The 26254-nt window shown below is 38.5% G+C and overlaps 1 protein-coding gene across 1 annotated transcript in view; it reads right to left on the bottom strand.

The window, feature by feature from the left end:
- Positions 1–947: 947 nt before the first annotated feature.
- Positions 948–26254, bottom strand: part of TRPM3 (transient receptor potential cation channel subfamily M member 3) — a 355262-nt gene continuing 329955 nt past the window's right edge. The window contains exons 23-27 of the mRNA XM_081940262.1: positions 22860–23034; positions 10851–11001; positions 7145–7344; positions 3930–4062; positions 948–2548 (exon numbers count right to left, since the gene is read on the bottom strand). Coding sequence (XP_081796388.1) covers positions 1102–2548; positions 3930–4062; positions 7145–7344; positions 10851–11001; positions 22860–23034 — 2106 coding nt within the window. The 3' untranslated portion in view covers positions 948–1101. The remainder of the gene's footprint in view (positions 2549–3929; positions 4063–7144; positions 7345–10850; positions 11002–22859; positions 23035–26254) is intronic.

The following is a 26254-nucleotide window of genomic DNA, read 5'->3' as shown; positions in this document are numbered from 1 at the left end:
AATTCTCGCACCCAAGAGGGTTATTGCAAACATTATTGAGGAGTAGACCTGAGGACAATGAAACTTTTGCATTCCGCTCTTACATGGTATAAAATCTCCTCCCTTTGCCATTCTAGACAATGGAAGCATACTTAAAAGAATGGCTTTTGAAACAATCCAAAGTCTTAATTTCACTTAGGCTAACTAACCTCTCAATCCTTTAATATTTTCAGATAAGATCATCATTCAATACCTCCAGCAATAAATGGTAGAACAATTAGAAGAGCAATGAAATGCAAATATGCCCAATGAAATCCAAACACTTGGGGGAAAAAATATAGAAATGTTGTACAGAACAGTAAGAATACGATGTTGCCTCTGGACTCTTTTCATCCTCTCGTGTAACATTTTAAGGAGGCTCCATGGACTTCTTTCTAAACTAATAGATGTAATTACAAAAATAAGTATTTACTATTCCACTTAATTACAATCTTCCTGAGCTTGGTCAGCTGTGCGAAAAAGCCTGTTTAATACAGGAACCACATGATAATGTATTACATAAATTTCCCCCTTTCCCTTATGCTGCTATATAAAAGGCATCTTTTTACTTCCCTTCTTGAAAATATAACATTTGTGGCACTACAAGTTGTCAGTACAAAAAAAGACATGTGAACCATGAGAGTGAAAAATGGGAATTGATAGGTTTGTCTTCTATAATGCAATTCAAAGATACTGTTTCCTAAATTATCACAAATGTACTGATGTAAACAACAACAGAATCATAATTAAAACACCCACTTTAGATGCATGTTATTTTGCTTCTTTAAAAAAAAATCTATTTCTATTTGGAAAGGCAGATTTCTCAAACTATTTACCCATTTATGCACGATGTCATAAAGCTTTTTCTTAAAAAATAATGTCTTTAAAATCTTCCCTCCCACCCATCCCACCCCTTATTAAGTGCAAATGCCATCTGGGTCAAGAGGCAGAATCTCGGTGGCTGGCACTGAGATTAAAGAGGGCTAATTCAACTGGTGGTAGAAGCCAGCTTTTTGCTGACACATCATAATCTGAGGTTACTTCATTCTGCTCAAGAGAAGGACCAAAGAGCAGATGTCATCTCTAGCAATATTTGCTCTCAAAGCTCCGGAATGCATCTGTTCTAGAGAGTCTTCTCATTGACAAGGGGTCTCCTGTACTTTCTGGCTTGGATGACTTGCTCCTCTGAAATGTATTTCGAAGGCTGGCCGCATTGCGCTGCCTATCAAGTTTGTCACTGATGGAGTAGCTTTTCCGTGTGTGCACGTAGAGTAAGTTGGATTCATCTGCAGAATAACTATTGGCCCGTTCTATTTTAGGAAGCAGAATATTGTTAGACAAGGTCCTAGATGTATTGCTATCTTGAGGTGACAAGGAAACTGCTTTTTTGTCTTTGGCTTCAGTGTCCTCATTGTCAGAACTTGGGTGACTTAGTTCGGCTTCTCTCTCTGGATGGCAGCATCCCAAGTCATCCATCTTATCTCCATGGGTCCCAGGAAAGCTTGACCTTTCTGCAATGGTTTGAGGAGCACTGACACACCTTGTATCAATGCAGTCGGTAATGCTAGTGTACTCTGCTGTTTTGACCGGTACTCCAAGACTGCTGAAATAACTCCGGGAAGGAGAGAACATAAAACTATGAGATTTTACTATAGGTGCCTCTTCTAAAATAAAGGGGGTTGTAGCCAGGTATCGACTACTTTTAGAACGCTCTAAGGTATGATATAGAGGGGGATCCAATTCCCAGGGATTTTGGCTGTCTGTGATTTGGGAATAATCTGAAGAAAACACCCTTGTTTCCAGCGAAGAAGGCTCTTCATACTCAATACTTCTGCCTGAGATTCTATCACCAGAGGTACCACTGACGTAAGCACTACTCGAGAGAACACTGGAAGTTATCTGAGCTTGAAGAGTGGGGTCTCCGGTCCCAAGGATGTTCATTGAACTGTCCAGGGGCTCTATTCCTGACTGCAGCTCGTCCATGGCAGATACATATATATCAATGCAAGAAGAAGGCCTCCGAGAATCTGGAGCAATAGACAAAGTGCTTACAGGCACTAATGAAACTTTTGGTTCTTTTGAGACTGAGTGAGAGCTAGTGGCACGATGAAGGCTCAGAGACCTTTCTTTCAAAATACTTTCAAATTTCTCAAGCCCACCCTTCTCCTTCATATTCATCGCATAGAAGGAGTGACTTCGCAGTCGAGGTGTTAATGTTGGAGAGGTGGGGGACATTGATTCTTCTCCTGTGGGATCAATACTCTCTTGAAGTTTGTACGTGTTCCCTTCCTGGCTGTTGAAGCTACTTTGCCTCACAATGTAAGCTGCGTCAGTACAGTCAGAAGATGTTCGAGACCGTATCTTACTGGTCTCTCCTCTGTCCACGCCAGAGATTTTGTCCAGTGTTGTGGCCATTCGCCCAATCATATCTTCCAGCTGAGCAAGCCGTATATCTACAGTCTGAAGCGAGGCCTTCATGCAATGCTCTCGTTCGTTCACTTCCTCTAATCGCATTGCCATATTCTCTACTCTGCAGGAAGAAGAGAGGAAAAAAATGTTTTCATAACATTCAGTAGGGCAAGCAGGTTAGCTTAGTTATTTCTAAACCAGTTTACTTAATCAGGAAAACTGATAATAATGTAAATAGTATGCTATTAATATACTGATATGCACACTAAGAAAATTAATCCTCTTTTTAAAAATAAACAATTAAAAATAGGTTACTGGCTAACTGGAACTATAAATCCATTTACTGCTTGTCCCCTCAATGATTTTATCAACACATATTTAAACAAGAATTTGCATTTTGCTCCTGATTAAAGTTGTGAGATGTATTGATGTCCTTTTTTTAAAAAAAAAATCTACACATCTTAAAATACAGGCTTTTAGAGCTGTTCTATATACATTATTTATAGATTTAAAATGTGTAAACATGAGATTTACAGATCTACTGTATGTTATACAGGCTCACATGCACAAAGACAAAAATACTGATTTCTGGTATAGAAATATTTTCCATTCTATGGGTTTTATGTGGTGAACTCCTTAGAAAGTAGTAACTGATTTATCAAACAACTAAAATTGCACAGCTATACAGATTTTGAAAACTGCCAGGAAGTTGGAAAAGTGCCTAATTCTTGTCAAATGAATATGATGGCAACAAGTGATCCCTGAAGAAATAAATTTAGGGTGTCATGATATCATCAACCCCCAGTTATATCATTTATAAAAGCAGACTTCACACAACCCAATGTTCTACTTAAAAAATGACTCTGAGATTCAGGGATGATTTCCAATTCACCGAGAAGAAAGAGAAAAAAAGTAGGATATGCATAGGAAATACCAGAGCTGGATAAGACCAAAGGCCCAATCAGATGAGATCTCCCCCCCCCAACCTCCCCCTCCCAAAGGATTCTGCCATGCATATGGGGAGGAGATTTGGGTGTCATTTGCACTGGAGTCAGAAACAGCCCTTTCCTCCCATGTATTTCATGCCTTGTTCTCACCTTCCCCAATTTGATAATAGGGTAAAGAAAGACTTGACACATAGCAACTAAACCTATATTTTTGTATTCTAGGTATGTTTTAGACTTTATGTTCTACTGATGATTCTACTGATGACTCTGCTGAGGTCTCTATTTTAGCCAGACTTAACCAAGTAATCAAGTAAACCAAGGATTTTTACTTGGAAATACGCTTAATTTTTGTGGAAGGGTTTTCTGTATAAATACCACTTTTATGACAATTCCAAAATAGTTTTACCATCTTTTGATTACTATTAGTTTCCAGCCAATAAAATATTGTGAAACCTTTAAACCACTTTTTTGTTTTAAAACAACAAAATGAAAAATTCTATGATTACGATTTTCAAAACATATAATATCTACAAAGCCAAACAAAATGTTGTGCACCTTTCAGAAGTTACACGGATTCTCTCATCATTGGAAGAATTAAATCTATCGTCTTTCTCTCTGAAATATTCTTCTATGCACTGTTCTTCAAAATCATGAACCTTCTTCAGTTCATCATCTGTTATAAAAAGTTCTATAGGAGACATACAAGGCAATAAACAACAGTTAATAACTAATTAGCTGTAAGTATAGAGCACTGCCTATTTTAATTTTTTTACAACTGAAACCACCACTATATGTAACTTTATATGTAGATCATTTTGATGAGTCTCAGGTTGTAGCTCTACTTCTGCTCTCCCAAATTTGTACCCTAACTCCCACCTGCCAGGCATTTTTCAATTTATGTCAGACTTATTCAGATAGCCCGAGCTGTGATATTTGACTCCATTATTTCTTCGTCTTTGACCCTCTACAATCTCATGGAAAATGTCAATATTGTCCTAGCACTAAGGACATTGGGAGCAGTACGATTCTGTAGGTACTGGCAGGGCTTCTGATTGATAGTTAGTAGACAAGCAAGTGGAATTACTGGTATTCATTGTTCTTCATATCTTTGCAGAGCCCAATTTGTATGATGTTTTTCCACTATAAGAATTAGTTTTATATGTTTGAATTCGTTTTCACCTCCAACTATTCTGTGAGATAAGATGGGATGATAGACAATGACTGGCCCAAAGTTACCCAGTATCAACCCTACAGGGTAGACCAGAGTAAGAAATCAATGTCATGTAAGTCAGAACTACCTTTATTGTAACAGCTTAACTAACAAAATCTTGCAATGTGCTCCCCCTTGTGTAAACTAGCGAGTATTTTGTCTGAGACATTTTGCTCCTTAGTTTATTGGCCTACTTATAGTTTATTGGCCTACAGATAAGACCCACTTATCTGACTGAAGTCTTGGTATCAGCTCTTTCTTTTGTCTGCTAAGGCCATTCCCTATTCCCTCTATACCCACGAAACTTCCACAGCTGAGGATGGACCTAACCTGATTTACCTATATCTAGCCCAATTACTTAGCCACTGTACCAGTGTTGGCATTAATGTGATGAAACAGTAATATACAATGAAGTAAAACATAGTAAAGAAATGAAATAAACAGATAAGATAAAGATACAATGTCTGAGAATTTTTAAAAAGAATATTTTCATCAAATTAGAAAACGTGCGAAAATAGAAATGATTGTGCATAATGACAAAAGACAGAAAACAAAAACAAAACAAAACCTGAAGGCAGGCCAAATTAGGAAAATAAGAGATTTCAAAGTTTGAGTATGAGCTTAAACAAAATCACCTCTTTTGTAATATCTAGAGACCAGTTAGATGCTCATGCCAAGGAAATATTATTAATTGATTCTATGACTTGAATTTTTTTTGGAAATTATATTTGGACTGGGAATTGCAACCTGTTTTTCTCTGACTTTAGCCAACGATGCACATGCTTTATATACATAAGATATGGGCTTCAGTCCCAGTCTTCTTCAGTGAAAAACACCACAAAGCTGACAATAGGTGAGTTAGGTCTGGATACATAGTTTGTCTATCAAACTATGAAATTAAATATAATCAAAAGTGATTAAATCTTTTGCGGTAAAACTGGAGTGAAGGAATGCTATTTGAGAGATTTGTACAGCAATATTAATTAAAACTGAAACGACTTTTAAGAAATAATTGATGAAAAGAAAATCACAAATGGTGTGAAAAATGATAGCACTGCATACATATAACAGCAGAAATGCTAAATATATGGATGCAATTTGCTTATTAAGTAGCTATGCAGTGTAAATGTGTATGTGCGAAAAGAGCTCCTATGCCTCATACTTGATATGTTTTTATTCTCATAGGAAATGCATGGGAAAATGTAGCAAAAGTGAGTGCAAAAATGATTTGAGAATTAATTTGTTAAGGACACTTGAAAAAGTGACAGAACCTGATTGAGAGAATATAAGGAGGCAATGAACAAAATTGATTTAGCACAGCATGTTTTTATATTGGTCAAGAGGTGTACAGAACATTAAGAAAACTGAAAATGTGAGAAGTTTATTGTATATTTGTTCATATACAAAGCTTATGATAAACTAAATAGGCCTAATCCAAGACAAAACAAGTATACATGATGCTCCTTACATTGTTTAATGTATTTATGGATAAACACATAGGGAAAAGGTGGTAGTTACATTAGAAATGCATTGGCTGGGGTCATGAGTGTTTGTGTACTTTCAATGCAGGTGAAGTTCTATTGTTAGTCAAGAATCCAAACAATTTGGTCACATACAGAGAATGAATAAATTGCAAAATGATGATATAAAAGAAAAGTACTGAGAAGAAGAAAACTGAGGAGACTGGATGGAATTGATGATTTCTCAAAAGGACAAAGGGTAAGAATTTTAAATAACAAAAGACAATGTAGTAATTTATCAATGGATGCTGCAGCCGTACTTTGCAAGGATATAAAGATATGGAAAAGTGTAGTGAACGATGGTGGAAATGAGACTTAAGTATCTTTCTTCCTTTTATTTCTTCCTTTTAATTTCTTCTGCTTACTATGTCTTACTCTTTTTCTGTCCTTTGCAGAATGTTGCTTACCTTCAAAGGTAATTCTGTGATGATGGATGCAGCTTCCTATGGATTTGCTTTCAGCTTTAGATTTCCAAAACTCACTTTGCAGGTTATGACTAAGGAATGGTTCCAAATGTACAGTATCCCACAAGCTGCTGTACTACAAAACAACACATACCTCCAGGTTGTGTATTCCTTAGTTCAGGGGTGTCAAACTCGATTTCATTGAGTGCTGCATGAGGGTTGTGTTTGGGAGCTGGGGTGGGCTTGGCCAGGGCGGGCATGGCCAGCTCAACATTACTTGTGTCAGGGGCACCTGTAGTGGCCTGAGCACTCTGCCAGCGAAAATGGGCTCCCAAGCTCTGTTTTCACCTACCACAGCTTCCTGCAATCCTCCGCCAGCGAAAATGGAGCTCGGGAGGGGTGCAGGCGGCCCTTCTGAGCTCCATTTTCACTGGGAGAGGTACCGGGGGCCAGTCCTTCAATGTTTCCAAGGTGGCCCCCCTGGGCTGGATCCAGCCCCCAGGCCTTGAGTTTGACACCCCTGCCTCATCTGAAAGTGTTTGCTTATAGGTGGTCCTGTATCTAAGTGATGCCAGTGCCCTCATGAGCCATAACAGCTTTGTCCAAGTAATTCTGCACAAATCCTATGACACTTACTGAGCCCATAGTCTGTTTCATCTGGATCGCTGTCGTTTTTCCGCCATCTACAGCATATGTGCTGAAATATCATGGTCATGTGACTGAAGATGATTAGTGGAGGGGGTAAGACTGGTCTTTCATGGAAGGTCATAATAAGCTGATATCTCTGAAACTTCCATACCTGGTTTGATATAGACTTAACTTCGAAAAACGTGTTGCTGAAATAGGAATAGAAAAGGGAACAGGCTTTTGATAAAACAGCTGAATTGTTTTGTTTGCATATGCAACTTTGGGATCTGTTCTATACATTGAAAAACAGTAAATTTTAGAGTGTATGTACATTGAGCATCTGCGGTCAATTCCAACACCCTTTTCGATTGGACTATTCATAACTGTATCTGTTATGTTTACATTGCTGTACTGTTTATTTTACTCATATACAACATTTTTGATTTCTGCATAAAAATATTACTGTGTTTCCCCGAAAATATGACATGTCCTCATAATACAGCCATGCCACATTTTTCTGGTGAGCAAAAATACAAGCCCCCTGGACAACCCCCCACCTCTGGCCAGACAGAGGGCCGTTCACCAACCTAGCAGTATCCCGAAGGTGCCAAGCCGCGGGAACCTGGGGGGAGGCAAAGGTGATCACTTGGCACCTTCGGGATACCGCTAGGTATCTGTGCCCATCTGAAGAGGAGGGTTGCTGGGTAGCTGCTCTCTTGTGAGCGGGCTCCCAAAGAGCCGGGCACAGCCTCATGGACGAATGGCTGTGTTCCGCTGTCGCAGCAGTGCAACACAACAGCCATGAAGTGACCACACACACGAGCAGCCACTCGGCAAACCCCCTTTGCAGCCGGGCACAGCGCCATTCACTGACTTAGGGGTATTGCCAAGCCGCGTGAGCACCTGTTTGCTGCTGCCTGGCTCCCATGGCTTGGCGCCTTCCAAATGCCAGTGAATGGCGCTCTGCACAGCTGGAGAGGGGGGGTTGCGTGAGTGGCTGTTCCGCTCTCGCTCACCCACCTCCGCTGCCATCCCAGCCTGGCTCTTTCCGTGGCTTCCAACCCGAGTCTTTTGGCAGTGGCCGCTCTGAGTGCACGCTCTATGGTTGTGGGCCAGCTGCCTGCAGAGCGTACAACCGTAGAGTGTGCGCCCAGAGCGGCCACTGCCAAAAGGCTCGGATTGGAAGCTGCGGAAAAAGCCAGGCTGAGATGGCGGAGGCAGCGGCGGCGGAGGTGCCCTGGCTCCGTAATGAGAGCTGGGCCATGCATCGTGAGGCTGGGAGATGCAGCTTGGCAATACCCCTAGGTCAGTAAATGGCGCTGTGCCCGGCTGCAAAGGGGGTTTGCCGGGTGGCTGCTCGTGAGCATGGTCGCTTCATGGCTGTTGTGTTGCACTGCTGCGACAGCGGAACACAGCCATTTGCCCATGAGGCTGTGCCCGGCTCTTTGCGAGCCCACTCGGAAGAGAGCAACCCCAAAACAATAAATCCTCCCCCCATAATAAAGCCCAAGCCATATTTTGTAGGTAAAAAGAAAATAAGACCCTGTCGTATTTTCGGGGAAACACGGTAGGAGGTAGTTTACTTCTAAAAGAAATATCTATTCACTTAGGTATTTAAATATAACTGCTATAAGAACCAAGTTTCCAAGATTTTCCTTTGATTAGCACTGGCTATCATCTTAGGTTATTTCAGCAGCATGGATGCAACACCACCCCAACCTCCATTCTTTCTCACTTCACTAAGACAGGCAGAGGACCTCAAGTTCAAGTAAAAGCACGGAAATGCTGAGTTAAATCTGGACTTGGGGAAAAATTGTGAGGTGACTATCTTGTTTGATGGCATCCAGTAGAAGACTGTCCCTCATTACTGAGATATATAACTGGAGAATACAACTCAGTATTTTAACTCATGTCTTTGTCAAATAAACCAGGTGTCTTTTGCAGGCTTACTGCATGGAAACTCTTGGCACTACTGGAGAGCCCTGCTTATTCTGTAATTACCAAACTATTTTGGCTGCTAATACTCGCCTTGCACCTCTACCTCAAAATTGCTTACTTTGTATCAGGCTGTAAGTTTTATCTTTAAAGGATATCTTCAATATGTCATTTTCTACCTTCAGGTAAAAAATAGTCTAGAATAGGAAATAGTACAGGAAACACCTCCTGATATTAGTTGATTGAGGCATATGTATTGGAAGAAGTGTTCAATAGAAGTTCTTTTTTAAAAAATTCAATCTGCTCTCCACTGCTTGATGCATCCAAAATAACTGAAAAGAAAAATGGACTGAGGAGCAAGGGTTAATTGCCTCTTTTGAGGACTTTTTGATTTTGATCAACTTAAAGCTATCTTGAGGTATATATTTAAAAATAACATAAATTGGAAATCTTCATTTGTTTTCCTCATCATTTCTAGCTGGGAAGATTAAATTTTACCCTAAAATACAGGCTTTTCTTATTCAGAAGTAAAATATAGTTCCATCTATTTTTATCAGTTTATGAATTTAAAGCTGATTGAATATGAAACACAGTGAATTTACCTAAAGCACAATCACAACTTTTATAGTATATGTTTATTTGTATAACTGGGTGTCTTTGTGCTGTAGAACTGGACAAAGTTTCTTCAGAGTGCACAAATGTAGCCTCTGTCTGCAACTCTTTAAAACGGCTATATCTTTGTCAAGGCATACATAGTGCCTATAGAAATAGTCATGCAATCACAGGAATAGTAGTCCGTGGTTAATGTCTATGGAGATCCTCATTCATCCAGGTCATGGTCATCTCAAAGATGCTTTTTGAAGAGGCAACTGGACTTTCTGGAAGCTTCTTCCAGAAGCATCCAAGAACTCAGGAGCATCCAAGAAAGACTCACCTGTTTTGATTAGCTGGCCTGGCACATTCTTAGTTTTTACCTCCCGGTGGATATATTTTAATGGGTAATTTTGGGTAATATTTTAACTCCTGGGTTATTAGAGTTTTTAATGTACTATATTTATTATTCTATATACAGTCTTGCAACCTCCTCCACCTACGTATTTAATTATTTAACTGTTTTATGTATGTATTTTATAACGCATTTTAGTGACTGTACACCGCCCCGAGTCCCTTTCGGGAGAGGGGGCGGTCTATAAATACGAATAATAATAAATAAACCTTCTTAGACAAGAAGTGAAATGTCTTCAAAGAAAAGCCAGAAAGTCCAGTTGCCTCTTGAAAAGCACATTTAAGAGAGTCTGCAGTTAATGACTTGTTCAGTGGTTAGTTATTCAAAGTTACAAGGGTACTAAACAGAGGTGGGTTCCTACCGGTTCGGACTGGTTCAGCCGAGTAGGTAGTAACTTGGCCGGACACGCCCCCGAACCGGTTCTTTTGGCATCTTGTTTTTTTTACCTACTGCACATGCATGTCCATGAGCGAACCGGCAGTAGGAGCTGGAACCCACCCCTGGTGCTGAATGAATTGTTTGATTGGTTTTCCAAGTTTTGGCCATTGTAGTACCTGTAGTACACCTGTATTTCAAAATCTTTGGACATATACCCTCTGCAAAAGATATCCATGATTATGTACTCTAAAACTCTGTCATGGAATACTTACATCTTTTACTATTGCAAATAATTTATGTTGGTAAATGCTTTAAATCAGTCTTGTGCCAAATACTAAAAAGTTTGGCATGGCTGCTGCGGATGGAGGAGAAATATATAATATTTTATCAACTCACTTAAAAACTGCAATCAGTAAGTTCACCAGAAGGATGTTTGCAACCAAAAGATAGCAAGCCATTATGGCAGGAACGATCCATGCTCCTGTTTTGCAGGGAGGAAGCTGAATTATTTTACCATCTTCTCTAGTTTCATTTTGACCGCAAGGAGCTGAGGAAAAACAGGTGAGAGGAGGTGAAAGAAAATAAATTGTAAGAAGAAATGATTGCAGAACATACTGTATTTCAAAATCTTAGAAATGTCTGGACATCTACCCTCTGCAAAAGATACCCATGATCAATGTACTCTGTCACTGAATACTTACATTGTTTGCTATTGCAAATAATGTCTGTTGGTAGATGCTTTAAAACCAGTCTTGTGACAAAAATTTAAAAGTTTGGCATTTCTGCCAATTTCTAGGTACTTACTATGTGCTTTTAAATTTAACTCTCTTAAATGTGCTAAGAACTGATAAAAACATCTGTGTGAAATGTGATCTATACCTCCATTTGTTTTTTGGTAACTAGAATATATCAGTAGAATCAAACAAGAGTACATTTAAAAAAGGAATATTTGATGAATATAGTATATATGACTAATATATGTAGAATCACAATAGGATTTTTGTTTCTGCCTCATTTTAGTCCATTTTAGAATATTTAACAGTATTCTAGAATCAAATGTGGGCAGGCAGGTAAGATTTATAGGCAACAAAGCAGACATTTTACTTTATTTTGTGTCACCAGCTGCTTGAAAAGAACAGAGGACAAATTGGCATAGTTTTCTAGTGCTGATATAGTTTAGAAAATATGCCCTCGTATTAATTAGCTGAAGTTTTAATTTGGGATGACTTTGGCTATTTTTGTTCACCCAAACAGCGACTACATTTCCTCACCAATACTGTAGATCAGTGTGTTACTTTTAGGAAGTGTCACTGTTGCAAGGAATGCTATTCCTCTCCTACCCCTGGTTATTTTCTCACACATTCCCAATATAGCAGTGAATAAGGAGAAATTTGTACAACAAGAAAACATCCAGTAAATTAATTTGTTCAAGAAGTGAAAGAATGTTTAGCAGGTGCAGGCTCATTTCATATCACAGAATGCATGAGAAAAATATTGGCTCACAAAATAATCCCCCCCTAATTAATAAAGATACTGAAGCTCAGATTGCTTTTGATCATAGATGGGCAAATCTGCCTGGTGCAAATAGAAGAAAAGGAGAAGACAGTTCCATTGGTAAATTTCTGAGTGAGGCATTGGTGAACTAAGATATCTCTGGAGAAGTGGAAATGATGCATTGGCAAAGACCAAAGAATCAGTGATGAACTTGTCTAACAGAATATCTCCAGGTAAGGAGAGGCTCAGAGTTTGCCCACTTATGCTCCAGATGGCTATTCCTTTTGAGTAGACCCTGTCAACACACAAGTCTGAGCAATAGGAAGTAAGGAAAACCATTAAACTCTCAATCCTGGTGGAGCCTTTAAGGACATTAGTTTTCTCTATCTTATTTTTGAACAGTGGTGGTGGTGGGTCAACAATCTAAATATGTTTTCAAAGTTAAAGGAGAACTTCTAAGCAAAAAGTTTTTTAAAAACTATCTTGTGATGAGCGAAGAGAACATTTGTAGCTCAATGTTGAGCTGAACTGAACTGAACAGATAGCAGCAACGACCCCACACTACCTAATGAGTAAAACTTCACCCATTAAAAGAACTTAAAATATAAAATAAAGGACAAAAAGATAAATAATAATACAATAGTAGAGTTGGAAGGGACCTTGGAGGTCTTCTAGTCCAACCCCCTGCCTAGGCAGGAAACCCTATACCGTTTCAGACAAATAGCTATCCAACATCTTCTTAAAGACTTCCAGTGTTGGGGCATTCACAACTTCTGGAGGCAAGCTGTTCCACTGATTAACTGTTCTCACTGTCAGGAAATTTCTCCTCAGTTCTAAGTTGCTTCTCTCCTTGATTAGTTTCCACCCATTGCTTCTTGTTCTACCCTCAGGTGCTTTGGAGAATAGTTTGACTCCCTCTTCTTTGTGGCAACCCCTGAGATATTGGAACAATGCTATCATGTCTCCCCTAGTCCTTCTTTCTCTTAAGCTAAACATACCCAGTTCCTGCAACCGTTCTTCATATGTTTTAGTCTCCAGTCCCCTAATCATCTTTGTTGCTCTTCTCTGCACTCTTTCTAGAGTCTCCACATCTTTTTTACATCGTGGCGACCAGAACTGAATGCAGTATTCCAAGTGTGGCCTTACCAAGGCATTATAAAGTGGTAATAATGTAATTCAAGAAAGTTTTAAATAGATTAAGGGACCAGAAGAATTTGGAATATTGGAACTTTTGCTAAGATTTGTGAAATAAATGATAATAAAAGGATATTTTGATGGAACCTAAATTGTTTAGTTTATCAGATTAGAAGTGATTGTTGAGATTCAATAGAAATTTGAGATTAAAGTTCCAAGTTGGGAAAAAAGAAACAGAATTAAAATGGAAATACAAATGATGTAAAGAGATGAAAAATCCCAAGGACAAAGATTTTTAATGGGTTTACAAAAGTGGATTTCTAAAAATTTTGAGATGGGAGGAAGAAAGTTTAAATGCAGATTCAAGCCCACAATAGCAACTGTATGATGATATGAAGATTGAGATGGTTAGAGCAAAACCAATCAATCAACCAGGAATAAAAAGTTGTTTGTTTGATCAAGGGTAAAATAAAAGTATTGCTGGGACTCTTTATGGACTTTTTGCCAGTACTTGGAAAGAAAAGACAATGATATTTCAATTTGTGAATAAAAGAAGGTTTATAGTAAGAATTAGATTATTTTTATAATTTTATAAGAGGTGAGCAAACATTAAATTTGCTTGTATTTGTTACTGAGAGGAGTGAGAATCACTTCTTAAAATATTTTTTTCTATTTCCATTTTATTTCTTTATTTTCTTTAACTTTTTGCACTCTGCATTTTTTTCTTTCTCCTTTTCTGTTTTTTCGTCTATATTGCTTTGTATTAACTTTGTTACAATCCTTAATATAAGGTGTTTTTTTTTTAAAAAATGAATTGTTCTTATAGGTGTAAGAGGAAAAAGAAGCAAAGTTCAAATTGCTTGTTTTCATCAGAATATTAAAAAAAATCAGCTTTGTATCATGATGCTTGTTCATGACACTTGGTTTTGAAAAGTCAATAAAATATTATTTACTTATTTTGTGTCAGATAATTTCTCTTTCCTGCCCACATTGTTTGTCTTTTTCATGTTAATTGTCATGTTAATTAAATTGTTTCAATGGGTAATAAGTGACCCAATGGGCATCAGCAAAAGAATCAGGTGAATTGGCTGTGCCAACCTACCGTATATTGTCAAGGTAGTTGTTTGATTTGGATCACAGATTAAATTATACCATTATATGGATGGATTATTTCTCTAGGAGCAGGACTTTCAGAAGGAGCTACATTTGGATAGTGTATGGGCACACATATATTTTAATGAGCATTTTGTTTGAATCTCAGCACTCATAAAATATGATATTTTATTAATGTGTGAAATGAATACCTTAAAACTGAATGGATATTGAATCATATTTATGAGCAAATGCATGACAAATTACAACATGCAATCAATGCCTAATTATGGATAAATTTATTTATAAAACATCTCTCTAAAAATTACATCTGATATTAGTAAATTAATTCCGTCCTGAAAAAGGAATAGGAATAGGAATAGAAAAAGGAATAGAAATATGCACTGTGCAATTATTTCCACTATGTAGTTCTAACAAAGGATTTAATTCACCAATATTTGATTTGCATGAGGTTAAATTAACACCCTATTTTAGCTTTCCTTTTGAGTTTCAAAGGTTAGTTTCATTATACATTAAATAATTATAAATTAAATAAACTATGAAACTATTTACATGATCTGTCTGGTGAATAACAGATAATAAAATTTGATTATTAGGAAGATTTCATTTTATATTTATAAATTACAAAACCTGCAATGTATGTTCATGTTTTTCTTTTGTTATGATTGATGGTTCAAGCAACAAAGTCATTATTATCATCTATTCAAAACATTAACAATATTAATAATATAAAAGTTAGACTTTTTCAAGAGATATCTCTATTAGATGAAAGCAATTCAGAATGCACTGACAAATTATTTATTTATTTATAAAATGTATTTGTTGCCATCTTGTATCCAACAACTCTAGGAGGTTGTACAACATAGAAAAGCATTAAAATCATATGCTGTAAAAAACATAGGAGATAAAATCATGGATACAAGACGGCAAAGAGGGGAGCTGGGCACAAGGGGAGGTGGAGTGGGATTGAATTTAATTAATCAACCACCTGCAGTATGAAGCTTCCCCATTGGGTCCACACAAGCCATATGGCAGAGCCAAGTCTTGAGGCTTTTACAAAACATCGGGAATGTGGCAGCCAATCTCTCTTCAGAGGGTAAAATGTTCCAGAAGGCAGGAATTAAATAATAATCTTGATTTTGAAATAAATCATGCTTTGTTATTCGTCTGTACTTTTCATTCTAATAATTGAGCCTTCACACTAAACAGACTTTGGTTCTTGCCCTTCATTAACAAAAATAGACTTTTATACGAGCTTTGCATATTTATTTTGATATTTATCTATTTTTGTGTAATTCTTCTGTCCTCTTCCCCATTTTCCTATTTTTTATTCCTAACACGGTTTATTGAGTCAATAAAGTGACTAACACAGTCTTTAAAAATTGAACTGCTAAATTATAGGCAACTAAATCCAAGGTTTTTTTTTTGGTTTAACCTAACACTGTAACCTTCAGCCTCATTGATCCTTGGAGCAATTCAGTCTCTGAGATCATGATAAAATCTATGAGGTACTTAATTCTATTTTGTGTCTCTAAAATAACCTATAATAGTTAGTGAGGATTGACAGGAAATGGGTCTATTTTGGAAAACTAGGAAAATCAATGAATACGGGTATCTTTTAGAATGGAGGCATGGTTAGCGTGCACAATTAATTCCTGTATTGGAATGAAAATTCTAACTTTCTTGGCTAGAAGTGGTAAAGTGGTAGGATTCAAAATTTTTCACTACCGGTTCGGTGGGCATGGCTGGGGGGGGGCATGTGACCGAGTGGGTGTGGCCAACATGATATCATTCATGCCCACGCCCACTCAGTCACACCTAGCCATGTCCACAGGAAAAGATAGGAAATTTTTTAAGGATTATTCCCTATTCACCCCCGCCCTCCCTTTGCTAGTCGCCCCCATTTCCCTGCTTCCTCCCCTACCACAGCCTCTTTGGTTGCTTAGTCTGGAAGGCTGATCCAGTCTGGAAGGCAAGCTGACTGGAGTTTTTGGTGGCCCCCAGCTACTGCCACTGCTGGGAAGTGGCTGGCTGGCAAAGAAGCCTCCCAGCCACTGCCTCTCTGCACACAACCACCTGCAGCGGCTGGCAGCAGGCATCTGAAAAGTCATCTGGTTGGTGAAAAAGTGGCTGCTGTTACCGCCATCTTCTTCGCACATGCGCATACCATTGCCTTGCAAGTCCATTGCCTTGCAAGAGCCGGTATGCAAAGAGACAGCACAATCAAGTGACAACCAGATGGGCGGGGTGAGCAACTGGTGACAGGGGGACCGGTTCGGGGGCATGGCGAGCCAACCATCGCTACCGGATTTCTACTGGGCAAAATTTCTGCCACCGGTTCAGGCAAACTGGTGCGAACTGGTTAAATACCACCTCTGACCTTGCTATAATCAAAGTAACTAAAGCAGAACAACTCAGGGAATTGTAAATAACGCTACCAAATTCCGAAATAATGAGAGAATCTGAAGTACTATAATAAAAGGCTGAGATGAATAAAATGTTCTCTCTTCTCTTTTAGGAATGGAACATTAAAGGTAGGAAATGTCCCTTTCTCTCTATTCCACCAAGTCAAAGAAATGATCTAAATGTGCTTCTCTTAAGTTTGTAAGGGAGGATTCTGGATGAGAGATGTTTTTATGAACCCATCATTATATTGATTTACTATGACATATTATAAGCAAATAATAAAGCTACTACTGTTACTATTGCTAGTGCTAATAACTGAACAAATGCCAAGATCAAAGTAACTAAGGGCAGCCATTTCCTAAACACAGTTAAAATAGCTGCTTTCCTTGAAGCTTAAATCGTTTGGGAAGCAACTTGCCCAAAGACTAGAAGGCTCACTGATGCTTCCCCAGAGCCATTTAAGGAAAGTATTCTTAGAATACTCCTCCTTTCTTGAAAGAGAGCAGCAGTTTTCACATTTCCAAAGTATCCTTTGCCAAGAATTCTTTGTTCGTTTAGACTATGTTAAACATTTGAACATGAATTGGCTTAGAAAAGAAGAAAGGACAGACAATCTTGATATGAGCAGTTAGCTGGAGAAATAAAATAACCTTATGCACAATAATGCTCAAAATTGGAAGTAGCATCAACCCACCCTTCTGGATGAGTAAAACTCTGACTTAAGCAACACTTTTCTTCTGATTTAAGGATCACCCATTGAACTCTGATGTTCAGTGGGGAAGAGTGTTACTTAAGCTAGCAGGCTTCTTGGTGTCATTTATTCATCTTAGATGGTCATTTCCACTAGATCAAATTCTCATTTGTGTAATTTTTTGTCATTCTACTTCTCCAAATGTGTGAGAAAATCATACATAACTTATCTTCTGTGGCTTTGGTTCAATGGCTATCCCCGAGATGTATTCTATTTTCTTAAAGTCATGAATATTATCGCTTTGTGCTTTCTGTGTAGAGAAAACCTCATAAAACAAAATGTAAGGAGATTCCATCTGGACGTTTCAAAAAGTTATCCTTTTCCCTGGATTAGATACTCCATATAGTGTATGCTCTGTTCTTTATCATTCTGCATTGCACTTATTTTTCCTTCCAGATTGTTTGTGTAGTTTCTTGATTCCTCATAAAGATAATCCCTCATGTCTAGGCCAGGGGTCCCCAAACTTTTTGGTTTTGTGGACCTATGGCAGCAGCAGCCTTGGCAATTTTGGCAATGGGGAAGGAATGGTTTTGCACACACAACTGAAATCTTATGCATGTGCAAATGAAGCTTTGTGTACTTGCCCGCTGCTTCGGCAGCCCTGTAGCAGGCTGTGGCTCCGTGGTTGGGACCCCTGGTCTAGTCAGTTCAGGAAAGTCAAATCTTCCAACCTACATTTGTGTGTGAGTTAAGCCTAAGTGCCTCAAATGCATATTTACATAAAATATTGTTTCTCCAATTCTAAGAAGAAGAAGAAAAAAGGATATCTTAAACATTTTTTAATGTAACCTATGTGCAGATCTGTGGAGAGGGGCTGGTGCTGGTCCAGAGTATGTGATCTGCCATTCAGCAGCATAAATGTATTCTAGATAAAACTATGTATGTTTTAATTGAGAAATTAAATAACACTACTTTCAGAATCCTGCAACTGTGCCGTATGGGACACCAATGTCTTAAATTAAATAATGGATTTTTAAAAAAAAGTTGCTGTAAGAAAGCCAAGTGGTGAGCAAAGGTGTTTTATCTAAGAAACAATGCCTGAAGTGTTTGTTAAGTGGTGATGGCTAAAGAAAGTCTTCTCTTCTACTCAGATGAGAAGTTTAGTAGATGGTGAAGAAGAAAGGATTTAAACTCATACATAAAGATAGGAATGGAAAACGTTCCTGTGTATTCCAGTTGTTCTCCTGTTTATTTTAATGCATTCAGGAGGGGAAAACAGTTTATGAATCTGTATATTAAATATATTGTAGTATATTCTCTAAAAAATGAGCCTTGGTGGTGCAGTAGTTAGAGTGCAGTACTGCAGGCTACTTCTGCTGACTGTCGGCTGCCTGCAATTTGGCAGTTCGAATCAAGGTTAACTCAGCCTCCCATCCTTCCGAAGTGGGTAAAATGAGGACTCAGATTGTTGGGGGCAATATGCTGACTCTGTAAACGGCTTAGAAAGGGATGTAAAGCACTGTGAAGCGGCATATAAGTCTAAGTGCTATTGATATTGCCAAACACATTCATAAATATGGTTTCACACCAGTAAGGTATTCCGCCATGGTGGTGGGAATAAATTAATTTGCTGTTGTTTTCATACTACTTGCATATGGTACTAATAGGTCTTGCCAGACATAAATAATTTAGGCCAAATTTTTTTCTCATGTTGTGATCAAATTTTAAAAAAATCACAGATGTAATAAATATTTAACTAATAAAGATTTGTTAATCTACCAGGATAGAGATAAACATCAGATAACCATTAAAAACCCATTGTGATAAGGTGAACATATATTGAAGACCTGTTGCCTTTCCAATGAATTGCTGAATTATAGTAGAGTAGATACTTAGCAAATATGAATGAATTTTAGTTTATGTGTCTCTGAATAAGAGACAGTTTGGGCTAATAACTGGAAAGCTGGAATTTTAGTCCTGCTTTTAGCATGTAGCCTGCTGGGTGACTTTGGTGGAGTCATTCTTTGTCAGCCCTAAAAAGAAAGCAATGGCAAACCACTTCTGAAAATATTGTCAAGAAAACTAAAGTTGTTATAAATCAAACATGACTCAAAATCACACTCAATCAATCATTGTTGGATGGAACAGCAAGCAATCGGAACAATACAGGACAGCAGCCCATCATGATTTCAGGTAGTTTTCCCATCCTATGCATATCTTAAAAGGTCTGGGCAAGATGAGAGGGTATCTAAATTGCCTATTATTCCCTGATGGGTAACAATTTTTCAAAATACCATTCAAGATTCTCTTTCACACTGCCACTTTGCTTTGTTACTTAAAAACCTTTTAATTATAGACATGAAGGGATCACTAAGCTGTGCTCTCTTCCGAGTCATCAGTGAGAAGTCTAAAAACCAGATTCCATGAGTCTCAAATAGTAATATTCTTCGAACTTTAAGGAATTACCATGTCTATAAGTGAAACTCAAAACTTAACAGTACAATCCAGCCACCACACATATTGTTTTTCCCTCCAAAAGAATTTAAACATTTATTTACTGATACCCCATCACCAGAACCCAATTACAAAAAACATGCATTGGCCCAGAAATCATTAAATGCTTTGTTCTAAAAAAAAAAAAGTGATGAGGAATATAGAATACATTCATTGAATGGAGAGGCTGCCAGTTGATGAGACATTGACTGTTAACCTGGACAGCCAGATTTCATGCTTCACATACCAGTACAAAAAAATGAAACCAAAAGCCAAACCTATCTTAGAGTCTTACAGAATACTTGGTATATTTCTCAAATTCAGTGAAATATTTTATGAAATTAAGATCAAACAAATAGTGAGAGATACGTGGGTTTTTAAAAGGAACCCAGAATTTATAACTAGTAACAAGAAATACCAATGCAAAGGAAAGGGAAAAAAGCCTGAATCTATGTATGTATATAGCATACACTTTTAAATAAATGATACTAAACTCTAAGATAGATGGATTGATAATTCAGAAAGATAATAATTTGCATAGTAAATTGTGGCTGATTTAGCTTAGGCTACTGTGGAGACTAACAGCTGCACATTCCCCCGCAAAAAAGTGAGAAAATAGTACCCTTAATAGATAAATAACAGTATGTGGTTTAATATTCTCTCTTTCTGTGTGCAAAGATACACATTGTTCCATGACACATCAATAATAAATAGGTTGAACATAAAATATACAGAAGCAGAAAGATGGACTTACAAGTCCTAGATTAACAGTTAGCATCTATTCATTATTTTTTCTCCCCAGATCTCAATTTTTCGTATCTTGGGACATTTTCCGACTTTTACGTAACTTTATCTTTTAAATGCAGTCAGATTATATTAGTTCTTAATGCATTTTGGATTTGTATTCTGTATAGAAATTTAACTAGGAAACAAACATTATCCTCTGGCTATTTTGCCAAGCAATTAGCCAAAATCATAGGGATTTTGAATAGGTTGTTTGCATTACACAAGTACTGACAAATTCTGCCTTCTCTGTTTGGATGCAAAACAACATAAGGATTCATTAATTAACTATCATTAAGTCCTCCAATGGAGGGTGATACATGGCCTTCCACAATCTTACTTTTGATAGTACAATATGAAGCACTTCAGGCTGAAACAATCACTTCTGCAGCTTCATTAGGAGCTCAGTCATTGGTGTATATTTAAAACAGATGTAGTATATAGGTCTCTATATCGTCTAAACATATGCTCCTCTGTTCAAAGAGAACTACAGCATGCTCTGTTCTTGTCATCTCCATTCTCCATTTCCAGGGTTCTAAACTAGAATCAGCACACGGCAAGAAAAAGCATGTTTTCCTCAGCCAAGTTGCTGTGGAACATGTTGCACTATGCCAGTAGATTTTTTTAAGTACAACAGCAATAAATGGCCACTTGTAGAGGAACAGACATTTTTGAAAAGAAACTCCACAGTCTGGGATTCTACTTCTCCCCCACTTCTTGGCTTTCCTAAACCCCAAATACAGAACAAAAAAGGAAATATGTAGTCAAGCAGAAAGTTAAAGTCATGAAGGACTTTTGTGCATTTGAATTCCGCATTATAGCTCAGAACAAAGAGGAAGGGTAATTTGCAAGAGGAAAGAAATAATTGTTCTTTCTTTCTCTTTGGAGAATGATATGGGTTTCTTTTATCAATAGTAGAAAGAAAAGAGTATATATAAAGATATTTCAGCAAATGCTTCCTTCTAGTGGGCATATAAAATGAAGAGGTTAAATAAAAATGCAGCATTTAAAAAAATACAAACCTTCCTCAAATCTGAATAATTGGGGGAAACAATCTGCTTCCCCCTTTCTATATTTTATGTAGCTGAATTTTGCATGAGTAGGCGCACACTCATTCCTGAAAGAAGTATCTGACATCACAATAGATCTATGGGAACAGCTGAAAAAGTTTCTAACTATGCTCAGAGTGAATTTGGACCTTTAAATGCCATCCTTGTCCTCTCAGGCAGAAGAGAAGTGAGCTAACTATATTCTTCTTACATGCCTGTCTGTACAAGATTGTCTTACTCCTTCATACAGCTCCAAAATTTCATATGAGCATGATCTGGTCTGGCACATTACACAGACAGCCATCAGGAAATGTATTAAAAAGGAACGATGAGGTTTGCAAAGGGCCAGGCAAATGAATTCTTACAACAATATATGTGGAAACAGATTCTGGGTTTGGAACATAAAAAATGAAGTTTCTTATCTGTGTAACACTCTCAGGCTTCTCCCAGATAGTATGTAGGTGAAATTCTTGGAACAGCCTTGTAATATAAGTCAGCTTAATATCCCTAAATTACAATTAGGGAAACTGAGAATTTGATGAAGTTTTATCTGGGGAATTCACAGGTTGCAGCTTAGTCCCTTAACATGATACCCATCAATTCTAAATAAAGTACAAAGTGGTATACAGTCCTTATTCAAGACGTAGACAACACAATAGATTTTAAATTAACTATTATTTTACTAATATACCAAAATAGGGTGGACAAAATAGGTCACAAATATGGCAAAAATTAGTGTAATGCCACTGTAACTTCAATGCTGAGTAAAAATCTAGAACTGGTGCAGTAGCTTCTAGAATTGAACGGTCTATCAGCAAACATGTTTCCTACATTCCACCTTTAAACTAATGGATGGCAACTGATATAATCTGCACTACAAACTTAATCTGGTTAAGACTCCTCAACTATGGACCTCATTGAGGAGTGCTTGGGATCTCTCTCGGCATACCAGTGATTCTCAGGGAAAGGCAATTATTAATTAAATGATAGAACACCAATGTACATGTGTACTTTGAATATGATTTATATGTATTAAAAGTGGGGAAAAAGCAGCCTGGGTGGTATAGAAATGTTGATTTCACCTTCTGAGATTAACAGTTTAAATATATCATACTTTCCTGTAATGTTTGAGTCCTCTATCTTGAGCCATTTATTGAGAGCGTTAACAATAATCATGTAAGACATCACCTGATCAAAGTTTGATACCTGACTTTGGTGTATGAGAATCATAAACTTGCTTACGGTCTATCTGGTCTGCAAACACTTCCCCATAGATCATCCAATAGGGCATGTAAAAAATATTTTTTGCCAGTTTCCATGATGGCTCTTCGTTGGGGAAGAGAATTGCTTGCCTTGCAACACCAAAACTCATCAGAACCACCAACATAATAATGACAAAATACATCATATCTATCATCTGAAAGAAAAGAAAAAAATTACAGAGACAGAGAGAAAGAAGGCCACTTTATCCTGGATAATTGATCAACTTGTATATAAAGCATAAATCATCAAATGGTTTAAGCATCTGCATATTAACACACTATTTAAGCTGCTTGTCTTATCTTGGTAATCTTCTTCAAGTACTTGTGCTAGATCTTTGGCTATTACAATATTATGTTCTGTTATGTTGAAGATCTTTTGATCATGCACCATAATAAATCCCAGGTTTTCATGCAGAAATATTTTATTTTAAAATGGTATGGAAATTTTCTTTCCATATGTAGCTCAAGGGCAGTAATACAGATTGCAAAATAAATACAAATGAATTGTTTGGGACTATTACTGATTGTTTCTGCTTCTGTTTGTTTCCAAGTAAGTCAATAAAATCTGATCTATCTACCTACCTACCTACCTACCTACCTACCTACCTACCTACCTACCCACCTACCTACCTACCATCTATGTATGCACATACACACATGAACCGGTAAACATTATGTGACTTTCAGTTTCAGTACAGAGAAAATTAGCCCAACTTATAGCAAAGCATGGCAACTACTTGTTTCTTTGTTCTTGGATTAGACCAGTGCTTCTCAATTATTTTCTGTCATGCCCCCCCTAGGAAGAAGAAAACATTTCGCGCCCCCCGTGCGACTGTAAATAGTATCATTTGTCTATAAAATTGTTATAAGTACACCTCTGCATAACACTGTATTGAATAATGCAACGCTTCCGACGAGAAGTCAGATGCTGGGTGACACTGTTGTGTCTTATCTACCAGAGAGTTAAGACCCACTAAAATTGATTGGCTTTGCTTCCAATTTGGGCCTTCCAATGAAGCTGCAAAGCAACGCGGGCTGCCCCGGTGGCATCCAATCTTTCTTTCATGTTTGGTTTCTGAAGTCCCGCACAGCGCCCGGGGCCAGGCCGGCCTTTCTGCTGTCCTTTCCTTCACCGGACGGGGGCTGCCAAAAGAAGGGAGCGCCCCCTCCGCCCGACCGCTTTCCTTTCGCTTTGGGACTGCAGGTCAGTCATTTGGTCGGCCGGCGGGCTGCAGGGTAGCCCAAGCAAGAGGCTGGTCAGCGTGAAGGGACGTCCGCGCCCACCAGGCGGCCTCAGCTCCCGCTTCCCCTCGCCCGCCGCGGCCAGTTGCAGGGCGCGGATCCCGCTCGGAGAAGGCGGAGCGGCAGCTCCTCCCTCAGCCAGGAGCCAGCGGGGGCTGGTCGGACAGGCAACCTCGTCGGGAAACTCCAGTCCGCCGCCTTCGCCGCCTTCGCCGTTGCCGCCTTCGCCGTTGCCGCCTTCGCCGTTGCCGCCTTCGCCGTTGCCGCCTTCTCCACCAGTCCTCTGGGCTAACCAGAGGAGACGCGAACGAGGCCACAAAGACCTCTTTGTGCACTGGCGGCCGTGGCCCCCTTGTCCCTCGTTCTTGGCCGGCGCCAGCATGGGCGCAGCCAGCGCCGCCTTCTTAGTCCTGCTGGCAGCGTCCAGGCTTCTTCCTCTGATCGCGGCAGGTAAGCCCGAAAGCAGCTCCGACGGCTCAGGGCGTGCGAGGGTTGAGCACCCCCTCGCAGCCGCCTGCTACTCTTCATCCCCAGAGCAAGCGAGGGTTGCAAGAGGAGATTTACACATGGGCTGAACCCACTTGAAAGCAAACTGTTGAACGTGGTGGCGGGACCCTGCCTGTTGCTCCTGGCTCCTCGTTTGCACCCAGATGGAAAGGGAGCCTTTGCGCCCCCCTTTATGGAGCCTCGCGCCCCCCCTGGGGGGCAAGCCCCACTATTTGAGAAGCACTGGAGTAGACAGACATCACTCCTATTATTACTGAAGTGCTCCTAACTTTCAACAAGTGCCAATCAAGTAATGCTTTTTAGAACTTTTTTATTGCATCACCTCACCCCATCAGTGGTGAGTTGCCAATTTTCTTACTACAGGTTTGGGTGTACTCCCACATATACAACACTTCTGTGCATGTGCAGTGGGTGGGTGGGCGGAGCCTCCTGTCCCCCGCTACCACCGATTTGCCTGATCCGGGCTGAACTGGCAGCAACCGACCTCTGCACCCCATAATATGTTTGAGTGGAAGCTGAGCATACATTTTATTATGAATCATTATCTGTTTTGTGAGGAATTAATTGCTGCACATGAATGTGTGAATCAGCCCTCAATTTTACTTTGAAGTTCTCATTACTGGAACAGGTTTACTCTAGCCTGCAAACTTTATATTTCTGTCACTCCCAGTAAAATTCCACATTTCCACATTGAGAATGTGATGTGATATAACTTTGAAATATTGCTGAGGAACTCATCTCACTCCATCTCAAGAATGCTTTAATATTTTCTTTGCAAAGTAAATCAAAAATCAGGTATGCATCACAATAACATAGATGCATATGGATTGCCCTTTTTTGATATGCATGCAAAAACAAATGTTTTTTTTTGTGCACTTGATGTAAGACTGTGCAAACATTTGTATTTTGGCCTATGGCCTAGGCTACAATTAGCACTATCAAATGAGTCAGTTAACTAAGCTGCTTTGGTAGATGTTGAAATAAATCAACCTGTCAATTGTGTTCAAATGGCGCTTCAGATGTTTTGAAATTGCACTCAAGGTGCCTTTTGCTATTAGTCTTATCTTTTTTTTTTCGTCACAGTCATTCTACTTCCATTTTCAGGTCTTTGCATTTTGTGATCCCCCCTCCCTATTTTTTCTCTTCTATTCTGTTGTTTACAAGTATTTCTTTGTTTATTATTATTATTATTATTATTATTATTATTATTATTATTATTATTATTATTATTATTATTATTATTATTATTATTACATCTCTTGAGTCTGGCTTTATTGCTAATCTACCACTTTAAATGCAGGTTTATATTAAATTAAGTAGCCCAGTTTTATATTTATTGCTTTTTCTCACATCTCAACCCCTTATTCTTATCAACCCTACTGAAATGTATTATTCCTGCATAATTCAATACTAGATATGCAATAAAGGCTCTGTGATAAAGAGATTCCCAAATAATGAATAAGGGTGTTAAGATATTTGCTGTCATTTAAAATACACCATCTTTTAAATAGCAAGGGCTAAATAGCAAGATTGAATTATCTTAATTAATTTTATCCCACTTCCATCTGTGAGTTCCATATCATCTTAGTGAAATGTGAAATCTGTATCACAAAGCTTAGCAATCTT

The sequence above is a fragment of the Natrix helvetica genome, assembly GCF_964273705.1.
Source record: "Natrix helvetica genome assembly, chromosome: 2".
NCBI classification, from domain to species: Eukaryota; Metazoa; Chordata; class Lepidosauria; order Squamata; family Natricidae; genus Natrix; species Natrix helvetica.
Note: the sequence above shows the minus strand (reverse complement) of the source record. Positions and strands in the feature narration are given on the sequence as shown.